The sequence below is a fragment of the Pelodiscus sinensis genome, chromosome 3 (assembly GCF_052426305.1).
Source record: "Pelodiscus sinensis isolate ZL-2025 chromosome 3, ASM5242630v1, whole genome shotgun sequence".
Lineage (NCBI taxonomy): Eukaryota > Metazoa > Chordata > Testudines > Trionychidae > Pelodiscus > Pelodiscus sinensis.
In genome coordinates this window covers 152,098,544-152,112,045 of record NC_143054.1, presented here as the reverse complement: position 1 = coordinate 152,112,045, position 13,502 = coordinate 152,098,544, and the positions used below count along the sequence as shown (strand labels likewise).

Below are 13,502 nucleotides of genomic sequence, written 5' to 3'. Positions count from 1 at the left end.
TCACAGCCCATGTGAGCTGACCCTGGTACTGCTGGGTTTTACACTCTTAGCCTTTCACATCAAAGTCTTCTGTTCAAATTCAATTATTTAGCACTACAAATTCAATCTAATGAATTGAGTTAAACTTTAATCTATGTTGTCAGATTAAACCAACTAAAAATGGCACAAACACAAACAGTAGCTCTGAATTGCAGCTGAGAGATACTCAGTTTTTGGATTATTCTTCTTTTCACCCATTCAAAAAGAAGCTTCTTCAGACCAAAATGAAGGGCAGAACGGCACACACACAAATTCCAATAATAGATTTCTGTATAGGGTTGCCAGGTGTCTGGTTTTCGCCCAGACAGTCTGGAAATCGCATCTTCTGTTCAGTAAAAAAACAAACAAAACAAAAACACAACACAGAAAATATCAATATTTTCTGCTTTTCTTGCTGGGCACCTGACAGAAGCCTGGCAGGGGTGGGGGAAGTGGCTGGGAAGGCGAGGCTGCAATCTCATTTCAGCACTGGGAGCCCTCTGCTGCTCAGTTGCATCTGATGTGGGAGCAATGCCTTGGGGAGGAGGAGTCCTGTCTGTGCTCCTGAGCGCTCTTCAAGCATGTGGTGCAGCCATAGTCTGGGAAAGAAGCCTGCAGGTGCCTTCTGGCTGCGTATTTAGGCTCCCTCCAAGGGCTCTTGTCTCAGCCAAAACTGACTGAGGGGGGGAGAATTTCTAACTGTTCCCACTAGGAAATTGATAAAAGCCACACAATCTAATGTAAAACATATGATGTAGATTGTTGTTAATAAAGTCCCCATTTCATGGTGTTGGATTTTTTTTTTTTGCTTGACAAATTTTTGGTTTATTTATTTATTTATTTATGCTTGACAAATTTTTAAGCACGTGTGTTCGGGTTGTTTTTTTTCTTAAACCATCTGGCAATCCTATTTCTGTACCAAGATTTATTTTGTATTAAGACTTTGTAAATATTTGTTATGAGTTGTAGACTACACCAGACTGTATTTTTAGGAGACAGAATACATTAGCAGTAAGACATTATTGCACAAAACTATCACACTCACCAATTTCACTACCACTGCCACCATCCTGAATGCTCCACAGGATGATGCTACTCTCAGAGGCAACAGCAACCATCTTATCTTTGTCCCCATGTGGCCCTCCAACGACCTTAGCATTCAGAGCCACTCGTTCAATAGTCCAATCCAGATATGGACTTGTGAAAACTTGTTGCCATCCTGAAGATTCTTTGATTCTGAGATTTTAAAAACATAAGTTTCAGAAATATACTTTCCAAACAACTTCAAGTTTGGAGTCTGTATCCATAATCAGTCTTACAAGCCTACTATATTTCCTTTTAGTTATAGAACAGAATCAAATAATGGATTCTGATATTAACATACTCTTCACAGGCCTACAACCATAAAAGACAGGAATTCTGGATTAAATACTTCACAAAAAGTTAACTTTTTGGAACTTAATAATGCAGAACATTTAGTCCTCTGCTCAGCGGCCCCAGAAAAGATGGCATTGTAAACCATCGCTCCCAGTCAGAAGGAAACACGTAAAGGTTGGAATGTTAGTGTTATGATGCTGGCTTTGCCAGTTCAAGACATAGCTTTAAGGTTCTGCCCCAACCAACAATAGAACCCACTCATGCTAAACTGAACGTGAATCTCAAAAAAAAAAAAAAAAAAAAAAAATCTAAATTTATGCACGTCATTGCCTAGAAATGATAAACCTTATTCCTAAATAATTCTTTCCATTGCTTATAGGTTTACTTTGTAATTCAGTGTTACTGATACACAATGAAGAAAACCATAAAAAGGGATGCAACAAAAAGAAGGTGGAGAATAAATGGGAAAGTGAAAAAAAAAGTTTAACAGACAAAAAACTGAATACTAAATGGGGGGAAGGGGGAGAAAACGCTGAAGAGTGAAACAGAATAGAAGGAAAAGATGATTAATGAAACAGTACAAAAATGTTATAAAAAATGTTTGACTAAAAAGATAAAATACTTTAAACGAACCATTCTTTAAAAGTTACAAAAAAGCAAGGCATAATGTTGCAGTTCCTATTTTTTGCATAGCTTTTAATGAAGAAAAGAAAACCTTTGTAATTAAGTTACTTTACTCCATCAGAATGCAAAACCACAAGAGAATATTTTAACACTTTTGGGTTATTTCTTTTCTAGTATGAAATTAATAAATCTATTTGCCCATATACTCAATAACTAAGTGTATATCAAAATGAGTAAAAGACAAGGACCAGCCATGGAGTATGCATGTGACTTCATGAGAGTTGTATTCTATTTATCTAGGGGAGATAGAAGGCATTCACAACTCAAGGTCTATTTCAGCCTATTTAAATCCAAATGGGGATACCTCTCTTTCCCTTGAAATTTTGGATCAGTGCACTTGAATGCAGCTCCTGCATTATATTTATTATATATTTATATTTACAGCTAACATTATTTGGTCATCTATTATTACAACTAAATAATACAGGGAGGCAATAATTTGCATTGGGGCCCACTCCAAGATTTTGGTAAGAAGTCAAAGGCTACACTTCTATGGAGGAAGTGCAGGGTCTGAGATGGCATGTGGGGGTGCAGAAGGGAATCGGTATAGAGGACTGGAGTGAAAGGAGGGGCGTCAGAGGGAGTTTGGATGAAGGAGGGGGTTATGATCTGGGGCAGGGGTTTGGGGTCCATGGTCCAAGAGGGGGTATGGGTGCTAGAGAGGATTCTAGCTTAGGGGAGGATTGTAAGAGGGGGTACAGGGTCTGGGAAGGAGTTCTGACCTGGAGATGGTGGGAAAAGGGTTACCAAGAGTTTGGATAATGATCTGAGGCAGGAGGGGGTGGTGACATAGGGCAGGTAGTTGGGGAGAGGGAGGAGGTAGGATGCCAGATGCAGGCTTTGGCCGCGGCAGCTCCCAGCCAGCAGCCCAGCAGGAACCGGAGACAGGCCTCATTCATGTCTGCTGTATTCCCAGGCTGATTGGCTGGCTGCTCCATGTAGCTCTGCACTAGCATAGGGAGGGAGGAGGCATCCAGAGCAATTAGCAGACAGCTGTTTAAAGAGGTGCAAGATATTCTGTAGTATTATTTATACCTATAGCAAACAGCAAAATGGGCATATGCAGCTACAATCCAGTTATGATGGCCAGCTACTATCAGAACCTTTCGAGGATCCACAGGAAATCCTAGAAAATAGTAAAGAAAAAAAAAAATTCTCAATTACAGACATCATTCTTTAATCAACTTAAATATACTAGGTGAGAGTTTAGGAAAACATACCCAAAGTGTTTCAAACTAGGACTTCCAAGACTGACTGTTTTGTAGAAATGAAACTTTACCTTCTGAGATGGTGTGTACTGGCCGTACCTACAAACAAACTTATTACTTGATTGACAGTGCCCCTTAAAATTACAAATCTACCAATGGTTTTGATATCTGAAAACACAGAACTTACGTTATTTTGTACAATAAGGCAACACAGATAATTTCTAAATCAAAGGTCTCACAATAAGTAAAAACTGGCAGGCAAACTTAATTAGGTCTGTGTTCTTGCAAAAAAAGGAGGGGGGAGGAGAGGAAGGGACTTTTATTGTTAAGTACTTTCCAATGTGTGTCAATCTTGTCAAGAAGCTTAGTCTCAGATGTAGCCAAAGGGAAACTTATGTCTAGACTACATCCCTCTGTCAACAGAGAGATGTAAATGACGCACTTCGAAACTGCAAATGAAGCCAGGATTTAAATATCACGCGCTTCAGTTGCATAAGCACATAATGCCGCTCTTTTGAAAAAGCGCTATTTCGAAATTGAAACCGCAGTCTAGACACAGTTCTTTTGAAAATGGCAGGCTTTTTTGAAAGATCCTGTAAACCACACCTACACACAGTTTGCCAAAGTCACCAGACAGCAAGAGAAGCAGTTGTATGGATTGTCCTGAGAGATAGCAAGACAGAGCTCATTGGACAACAGGACTCTCAGAAGATTCGGGTGCATATTTGTTTCTCCAGTGTTCAGGAAGACATGTCTTTATGTACATTCTTTATAAATAAAATAAGACTGCACCAGTGAAATGCCCAACTTGCATAATTAGTTTATCCTCCCAAAGAAATAACCCTACACCCTTAAATACTGGCTAGTGCCAATTGGACCAAAGGGGCAACAATGCTCTCTGGAGGATGAAAAGCATTGGAGGGATAGGTGAACAAAAAAAAAAAACAAAGGATGGGGTTACACAAGCGGACACAGTACACAACAGTCCCTGAGAGAAACACAGTTTGATACATATCGATTGAGCCACAGAGGCTAACAATTCTGCAGCTGCCAGATACTGTGGTTAATTTTTTACCTCAAGTGGTTGAAGTTTGTGTTGAAGTGTTAAAGATTCAGGGTTCATATGCTGATTCATGAAAGAAAGAAGCTACAAACTCTCTATAAAAATATATATATATTCCTGTGGGACAACAGAGTGACACCATCACATCACAACAGCCACAGGCTGAGGGGGCAGGAATGGGTGGGTAAAGTCTAGTTCCAAGTCCCACCCCTTCCAACTGAAGCTCTGTCCCTGGAGCCAATCCCCACCCACTGCCAGCCCAGCCTTCCCCGGTTGCCACGTGGAGAGCTGGGACTGGCTTTCCCTGGCTGCTGGGGCCAGAGCTGGGGCTGGCATGCTGTTGCCTTGGCCTTCCATGGTTGTCAGGAGTAGAGCTGGGCCTGGTGTACATAGCCTTGGCTCAGCCCTCCCCGGTGGCAGAGCTGGGCCTGGCATGCCATGGCCTTGGTCCTCCTCAGCCACCAGGTGAAGAGTCGGGGCTGGTATGCTTGCGACCGGGGGAGGGGAAGAGCTGGTACAGCCGCAGCTGGGAAGGGTGGGGAAAGAAAGAGCCATGGCTGACGCAGCTGGGGAGAGAGCTGGGGTTGCCTATCCCCCTGAAAGAGGGGGGTTGGCTAGCGTAGCAAGCAGGGGCACAGCCCCCTAGTAAACTACAGAAAGAATAATTTGTTTGACTTTTCGAAGAAAACTAGGAAAATACACACAAAAACTACATTAAAAGAATGTTGCTCACGTTTAAGTCAAGAACCTGAACATTAGGAAATGCTAAATGTCAAGCTACCTGCACATCTTCAATTATGTTGCCCTTTGCATAGAGGATTATGATATAATCTTTAGTTACATGATCACACATCATCTGTTCTACTAGACCATGTCTATTTCAATACAAAGGATGAGTAATGAAAGAAATAGAAGGTAATAAGAGAAACGATGTTCTCTTGCATTTAAAGCACTGGGCTAGGACCAAGAGTCTGGTTGTGTTTGGGACTTTGCAACAGAATTCCTATGTGAGGTTAAACAAGGCTATCATAATTCACATGCATACAGGGGACAAATTAAGGTTTCGTGTGTAACCTTAATTCTGCCTTTCCTAATTTTGTAATGCTTGACATTCTGTAATGCTTGGCTAGCATAGCAAGCAGGGGCATAGCCCCCTAGTAAACTACAGAAAGAATATGTAATGTTCAAGTATTGCTGAATGTGCAGTATATACTTAAAAACAGTATATACAGGCAGTCCCCGAGTTACGCGGATCCGACTCCGCAGTTACAAACGGGACCCTTCTGCAGACCAGGAGGATGGGGAGCAAAGCAGAGCAAAGCCGCGGAGCCCGAGGGCAGCAGGACAGCCACGGCGCGTCTGGGCTGTCCCGCTGCCCCCGTGCTCCGCGGCTTTGCTCTGGACGCCTGTGGTACAGCAGCTGGGGTGCTGCCGGTTGGTCCCGTAGCACCGCTCTGGGCGCTACTGGACCAACCCGGCAGCACCCCAGCTGCTCTGCGCCAGGCGTCCTGATTCAGCCTCTGCTGGTCAGTTTCAGCAGCGGCTGAATCAGGACGCCTGGGGCAGAGCAGCTTGGGTGCTGCTGGGTTGGTCCAGTAGCGCCGAGGAGCGGCGGTGCTACTGGACCAACCCAGCAGCACCCCAGCTGCTCTGCCCCAGGCGTCCCCAAGTCAGCCGCTGCTGAAACTGACCAGTGGCTGACTTGGGGATGCCTGGGGTTCTTAAGTTGAATCTGTATGCAAGTCAGAACTGGCATCCAGAGTCAGCCGCTGTTGAAACTGATCAGTTTCAGCAGCGGCTGAATCTGGACACCAGTTCCGACTTACATACAGATTCAACTTAAGAACAAACCTACAGTCCCTATCTTGTACGTAACCCGGGGACTGCCTGTAGTATACATTTAAAAACAGAAAAAGATAAAGCATTAGAGTTTGAGCATAGACAGATCATTAGCCCCTTAAACGCAGTATTTCCCACTGGAAATGCCACTGCCAACATGATGAATTAAAACAAAAAACAAACAGCTCAGATCCTACCCCCAACAAAGTAGATGAAAACTTGCCTCACCTAGCCTGACCATGCCTTCGCTAGGACCAGCAAGTGTAGGTTGGACACTACCTCCTCGGACCTCGGCTTCACAGTGGCTCTGACCTGTTCTAACATCACTACACAGCCCCGTGGTAGTGTTTATTTTACGACAGGGAATGCCTACCAGAAAAAGAAAAAGTTATTTTATCTCACCCCCTTTACTGTGGCAGGATAATTTATAAAACAGTTAATATACAAAGCACAATTAAAAATATTTAAATTCTTCTTATACGTCTAAGTCATCTTTCAGAGTTATCAAAAGGTGTTCTTGCATTTTATTCCCAAAACCAAATTTAGATGAATTGCTACAAAACTTAAACTAATAAGGTTTTACCAGGTTCATAAACAAATACCAGTTATCATAAAAGCTTTTAAATTAGTCTAGTGAGAAACCTATTAGCCAAGAATTAATTTAGGGTTACATTTAAAAGTCCAAGTAGATAGCTCACAGATATGATGCAATTACTGGATTAGTGTGTAGAAACTGAAACAATGCAATAACCATCCCTCTTCAGCAAATGTTAAATATAGTTTAACTTCTAGTGTAGACAGAACAAAATTGCCTTCTGTCACAGTGTAGAAAAAGGGGGTTCTTCCTTTCTACTTCATTAACTAAATCCATGATCACCAACCAGTCGATCGCGAGGCGTTCCAGGCCCTCGATTTCCCCCCACCCCCAAGAAGCCCCACTACCTACCTCAAGCAACAATGGAGGTAGTGGAAGCTTCCCACGGGGTGGATGGAAGTCCTGTAGCTGTGCGTCACTTCCAGGGGTTCCAGAAACGCACTCGCTGCTTCCTTGCCCCAAGTCTGTGGTGTGCCAAGAACTTACCAGGTAAGTACCTAGAGGCGCATGCTGGGACTTTCCTGCTCCGCAGGAGGAGGTAGTCAGGCTTGGAGGGGCCGTGCGATGGGGCTTCCTTCCTCTGAGGGAGGTGTGTGTGGGGGGGGGAAGGGTTGGTCCCAAGGGGGTGCATGCGCAGGCTTCCCTGCTGCGCGGGAGGGGGGAGTTGGGCCTGGAGGAGGCGTGCGACAGGGCTTTCCTCCTCTTGGGGGGAATCCTGGGAGGAGGCTGGTACAGGGGACTCTCTGCCCCCACTGACACCCTGCCCCTTGCCACAGAACCCTGTACCCTGCCATCCCAGCACCCTGTTCCCTTTCCCCTGCCCCTGGCCACAGAACTCTCCCCACTGGCACCCTGTCCCCTACCCCAGCACCCACTGGCACCCTTCCCCAGTACCATGTCTCCTGCTCCCACCAGCACAGTCGGGGCCACATTTGGGGAGGGGGGGGGGGGGGGGGAAGAGCCACCTTGGAGGATGTGGTTTTTTTTTTTTTTTTGCGCATCTCACTTGTGTAGTCCCAACTGACTTTTGAGTCAGGGGTCACTGACCCACAGAGAACAGCTTCCCTGCCCTTCTCATAAATAAAGAAAATGCAGAAACTTTTTGTGTTTGACATAGTATTTTATTTAAAAATGAAATCTGGCTAACAAACCCCCAATTGGGGCCAAGCCCCCATCTGGCCACAGCATCATAACACTCCTGCACTCCCCCTTATCCCAGACCCTAGATCTGAGCCTATCATACACTGGAACCCCCTGCCCGAGCCCCTCACATACCCCAACCCATATTCCTGAACCCTCACATCCACAAGCCTGTGGCTTGCTTAGTACCCTAACCCTACATCTGACCCCAACACTGCCCAGCCTGGAGCCCCCTCCCCAAGCCAGCATCCCCTTCTCCACCTCCTCCTGCATCCAGATATCCTCCCAGAGCTTGCACACCTCACCCCTTCCCACACCCCTATATCAACCCAGTGAGGGTACGGCTAGACTGCAGGAGTTTTTCAGGATTCTGGAGGTATCCCAGAAAAACTCTTCTGCATCAGTGATGCATTTGTTGTTCCACTTTTTTTAAGTGCAAGAGCAAACATGCTCTTTTGGTCACCACTATATTCCTCTTTCCACGAGGAATAAGGGGGCTTCCAAAAGAAGGGGTTTTTCTGACATTTGGTCCAGTCTAGATAGGCCAAATGTTGGAAAAACCTCTTCCTACAGAAGAATTGGAGGGAAAAAAAAAAACCAGCAGCAGCAGCATAAGGGTTGGGGATAGCAAGTGATGGAGAGGAGGATAATGGAGAGGGTGAGGCTTCAAGGAAGGGGCCAGGCGGTAGATCTTGGCTTGTTCTGTCATTTAAAAAGTGATCTTGGGTGTAAAAAGGTTGGAGATCACTGAACTAAATAATTCTCAAATGTGGCCTCCATATCTGCATGCAATTAGGTATGTAAATAACAACTGAATTAGTTAACAGGTTAACTGATTAAACTTGTAATGTTTAACTGATTAGCTGCCTGTCTGGCTTGGGTCGCTCTGGCATGGGGCGGGGTCCTACTGGCCTGCATGAGCCAAGTCAGGCCGGCCAGGATCAGAGCATGTGCAGTACCCCCTCCTACCTGCCCTGCCCACCTGGGGCCAGAATAGTGCTGGGCCATCCTACCCCACGGGGCTGAGGTTACACCAGGCTGCTTATACTATAAGCCATGTTCCAGGAGGCCTTAACAAAAACCAGTAAGCTTATTGCTTAACCATTTAAACAGTTAAACTCTTACATTCCTACATGCATCCACTAGTGGATTATTCTGCAGCCATGACAGCCTCCAAAGTCTGGATGAAGATTGGGGCAGGAGCAAAGCAGTGGCCCCTCCCCACAGCACACAGCTGTTGCTCCTGAATGGGCAGTGAGATGCACTGCCTTCATGTTAGTGCTGGCACTGCCAGAAGGGATCAGGCATTCTACAACACAGTCTCCTCAGAGGCTCAGGACAGCACCTCCAAAGACAAAGGGCAAAGTGTATGAAGACTGGAGGCAACTGCAACATTCACTCACTGGAGAGTTTACCTGAGCAGCTCTTCCACTTCCACCTGACTGGGGCATGAGGAGCCTGGGACTTCACAAGTAACTGGTGAGTGCCTGACCCACCTTCCTGAGGGCAGGCTCTTACCAAAGGGTCACAGGAGTCAGAGTCAGAGACATGGATTGATTCTTCCCCCATCTGGTGCTGCACTTGCTATCTGAAGTTGTTCTAGCTACTTCAGCAGCTCAAGATCTCCAGGCTGCTGCAGGACTTGGCAGCCACCCAGCAAGGATAAGGAGGTACTGCTCCATGATCACTACAGCTCAAGAGCAAAGTCTGGATGTGCTGAATGGGGAGCTCAACTTCCTACTACCTTCCCAATGCATAAATAAGTTATAATGGTTTGGATATGCATATGTTCTTTTTGTTTTTTCATAAAGTATTTTATGAAAAACTGTCAGAGAGGCCACCTGCAAGAGCTGGTGGCCATTCTGAGACTGTCAACCATTTGTTGAGAGAACCCCTTCATGTCATCATTGGCTCATGATAATTCTATGCTAGCAACTATTGTCAGTAGGAAAATTAGCCTACTTGTAGTTAAGACTCAAGGCATTAGCTGAGCTGTTAAAACAACTGTGGCTACCTCCCCACTGTCAGAGCCTTTCCCAATTGCCAGTCTTTACTTGCAGTAACGCTGCAGGTAGCAACTTCTGGTGGAGAAAGGCTCTGGTAACAGGGAGCTGCCACAGCATTACTCCTCTGCTGGAGCTTTTTCCTTCAGCAGGAAAAGTATGGGTGGCGAGCAGCATAGGTCAGGGATGGCTCCCCAAACAGCCTGGTCAACCTAACGCACTCTGCCTCCAGATCCACTCCTGCCTGCTTCCAGTTCCCTTCTCAGCACTTGTCCATGACTGAAAGGTTAGGGCAGGCAGTGTGGGGTCAGTATTCACAATGCTGGAGGTTCACGGTGGTGGGAGGGAGGCTAGACATTCATGGAGGGGGCAGCAGTGGTGTATGTGTGTGTGTGCGCGCGCGCGCGCACACACACTTTGGGCTCCAATGAGGAGAGGAGGAGTGGAAGGAAAAGAACAGTTACTTACCTGTAACTGTTGTTCTTCGAGATATGTTGCTCATGTCCATTCGAATTAGGTGTGCGCACCGCGTGCACAGCGTCTCCGGAGCATTTTCCCTAGCGGTACCCGTAGTGCTGCCAGGGCATCCCCTGGAGTGGCACCACTATGGCGGAGCATAAGTACCCCTGCCGATGCTCCCCCACCTCAGTTCCTTCTTGCCGGACACTCCGATGAAGGAAAGGTGTGTGTGTGTGGGGGGGGGAAATCGAATGGACATGAGCAACACGTCTCGAAGAACAACAGTTACAGGTAAGCAACCGTTCTTTTCTTCGAGTGGTTGCTCATGTCCATTCCAATCAGGTGACTTCCAAGCTAACCCCACTTCACGGAGGAGGGGTCGGAGCACCCAGAAAGAGAAGTCCATGAAAGTTGAACAACCCAAACATATTTATTCAAACAACAGAACACAGAGAACTGTTGAAAAAAAGTGCAACGTTGCACAGAAAAACAAAACACATTTATAACACGGAGCTGAGGACCGCAGAGCCCAACCCTGCATCCTCCCTGGCCTGCTGTGTCAGCGCATAGTGTGCTGTAAAGGTATGCACTGATGACCACGAGACCGCCCTGCAGATTTCAGTAACTGGAACCTGCACCCCAAAAGCTACAAAGGATACCTGTGCCCTAGTGGAATGTGCTGTAACCCGGGGCGGGACCTTCCCGGCCAGGACATAACACTCCCTGATACACCCCGCGACCCAATTGGACAACCTCTAGGTCGAGATAGGGAGCCCTTTCATTCTGTCCGCAAAAGCAACAAACAGTTGTGTGGACTTACGAAAGGGTTTAGTTCTATCGACATAGAAGGCTAACTCCTGCCTAGCATCTAGAGAGTGGAGCACTTGCTCCCTAGGAGAGGCATGGGGCTTTGGAAAGAAAAATGGGAGGTAAATTTCTTGGTACAGATGGAACGGTGACACCACCTTGGGTAGAAAAGCCGGGTGAGGATGGAGCCTCACATTATTCTCCGAGAACACTAGGTAGGGCGGGTTTACAGTTAGCACCCTCAGCTCGGAGACCCTGCGAGCCAATGTAATGGCTACAATGAACGCAACCTTCATAGAGAGGTGCTTCAAAGAGCATGTGGCCAGCGGGTCAAAGGGGGGGCGACACAAGTCTAGACAACATGAGGTTAAGGTTCCAAGCAAGGAGAGGGGGTCTAACTGAGGGGTACAACTTATCCAAACCCTTAAGGAACCTTTTGACCACAGGGTCAGAGACTAGAGAGACTCCTGCCGATCCAACATGGCAGATGGAGAGTGATGCCACATGGACTTTGATAGAAGAGGTAGAGAGCCCACCGGACCGGAGTTCGAAAAGGTAGTCCAGATCGGACAGGACAGGTGCACAGGATGGGTGCACCTCCCTTCTGGACGCCCAAGACGAGAACCACCACCACTTGGCTGCGTAGGACCACCTGGTAGATGGTTTACTGCTACCTAGTAGCACAATCTGCACCTCCTGGGAACATTCCCTTTCTGGTTGCATCAGCCACGGATAAACCAGGCCATGAGGCGGAGAGAGCTGAGATTCAGGTGAACCATGAGCCCCCCGTTCCAAGGCTGGGTCAGGAGATCCCAAACTGGCGGGAGCATTATAGACTCGTTGCTGAGCATATCCACCAGGATAGGGAACCAGAACTGCCTGGGCCACCAAGGGGCTATCAGGATGACCATGGATCTGAAGATCTTGACCCTGGTTAGAACCCTGGGAATTAGGGGAAATGGTGGGAATGCATAGAGGATGCCCACCGGCCACGGCACGGTCATGGCATTTCCCCTGGAGTGGTCCCCCAGCCCCAACAGGGAGCAGTAACTCTGGCAGTTGGTGCTGTGTGCCAAAGCAGAACAGGTCTACTAGGGGACAACACCACCTGTGGAAGACCAGATGAAGGGCCGAATCCTTGAGGGACCATTCGTGGGTTCTGAAGGACCTGCTCAGAGCATCGGCCAGCAAATTTTTGCACCCCAGCAGGTATTCTGCCTGCAAAAATTTATTGTGAGCTATGCACAGGTCCCACAGCCACAAAGCCTCGCAACAGAAGGGAGGCGACCGGGCTCCCCACGCCTGCTGATATAGAACACAGTCATTGTGTTGTCCAGGCGCACCAGGACGGAGCAGCAGGACAGCTGTGTCAGGAAAGTCTCGCAAGCTCTCCTGACTGCCTTGAGCTCCCAGATATTTATATATAGGGCCCACTCTGCAGGGTTATGTCTACACTACCTCCCTAGTTCGAACTAGGGGGGGTAATGTAGTCATACGGAGTTGCAAATGAAGCCCAGGATTTGAATTTCCCGGCTTCATTTGCATGAACCCGGCCGGCGCCATTTTTAAATGCCGGCTAGTTCGGACTGCGTGCCGCGCGGCTACAGGCGACACGCAGTCCGAACTAGCCGGCATTTAAAAATGGCGCCGGCCGGGTTCATGCAAATGAAGCCCGGGAAATTCAAATCCTGGGCTTCATTTGCAACTCCGTATGACTACATTACCCCCCCTAGTTCGAACTAGGGGGGTAGTGTAGACATACCCCAGGGGACTACAAGCCTTGGGTCCTGTGATGCCCCAGGTGCGCTCCCCAACTCAGGTCCGAAACGTCTGAGCAGTGTCACCGGAGGGGTGAAGTACAGTAAACGGAAGCCCGCTGCTCACCAGAGCCTCCTGAGTCCACCACTGTAAGGAGGCAATTACCGCTGGAAGCACCGTGAGAACCATGTCCCAGAGACCCCTGGACTGGTCGAACACCTTCGCTAACCAGTCCTGCAGCGATCTGAGCCTCATTCGAGCATGGCGTACCGCATAAGTGCATGCTGCCATGTGTCCCATCAGTCTCGAGCAGACTCGGGCGGTCGTAATGGGGAACCGGGTTAACTCCGAGACCAGCTCCACTATGGCCAGAAATCTGTTCCTGGGGAGGAGTGCTCTCGCCACCCTGGCGTCCAAGAGCCTCCACAAATCGAGGCACTGAGAGGGAGTCAACGATGACTTTTCCTCGTTCAGCATGAGACCTAGTCTTAAGAAGAGAGTCCTTATAAGGGAAACATGAGCCACCACTTGTTCGTAGTATCGACCACAAA

At 47.4% G+C, this 13,502-nt stretch overlaps 1 protein-coding gene across 2 annotated transcripts in view; it reads right to left on the bottom strand.

Moving 5' to 3' along the window:
- The window catches only part of KCTD3 (potassium channel tetramerization domain containing 3), a 76,564-nt gene that overhangs the window by 39,145 nt on the left and 23,917 nt on the right, over positions 1–13,502 (bottom strand). For both annotated transcript variants that reach the window (XM_006137347.5, XM_006137346.5), the window contains exons 7-9: positions 6,418–6,558; positions 3,115–3,205; positions 1,064–1,254 (exon numbers count right to left, since the gene is read on the bottom strand). In XM_006137347.5, coding sequence (XP_006137409.2) covers positions 1,064–1,254; positions 3,115–3,205; positions 6,418–6,558 — 423 coding nt within the window. The remainder of the gene's footprint in view (positions 1–1,063; positions 1,255–3,114; positions 3,206–6,417; positions 6,559–13,502) is intronic.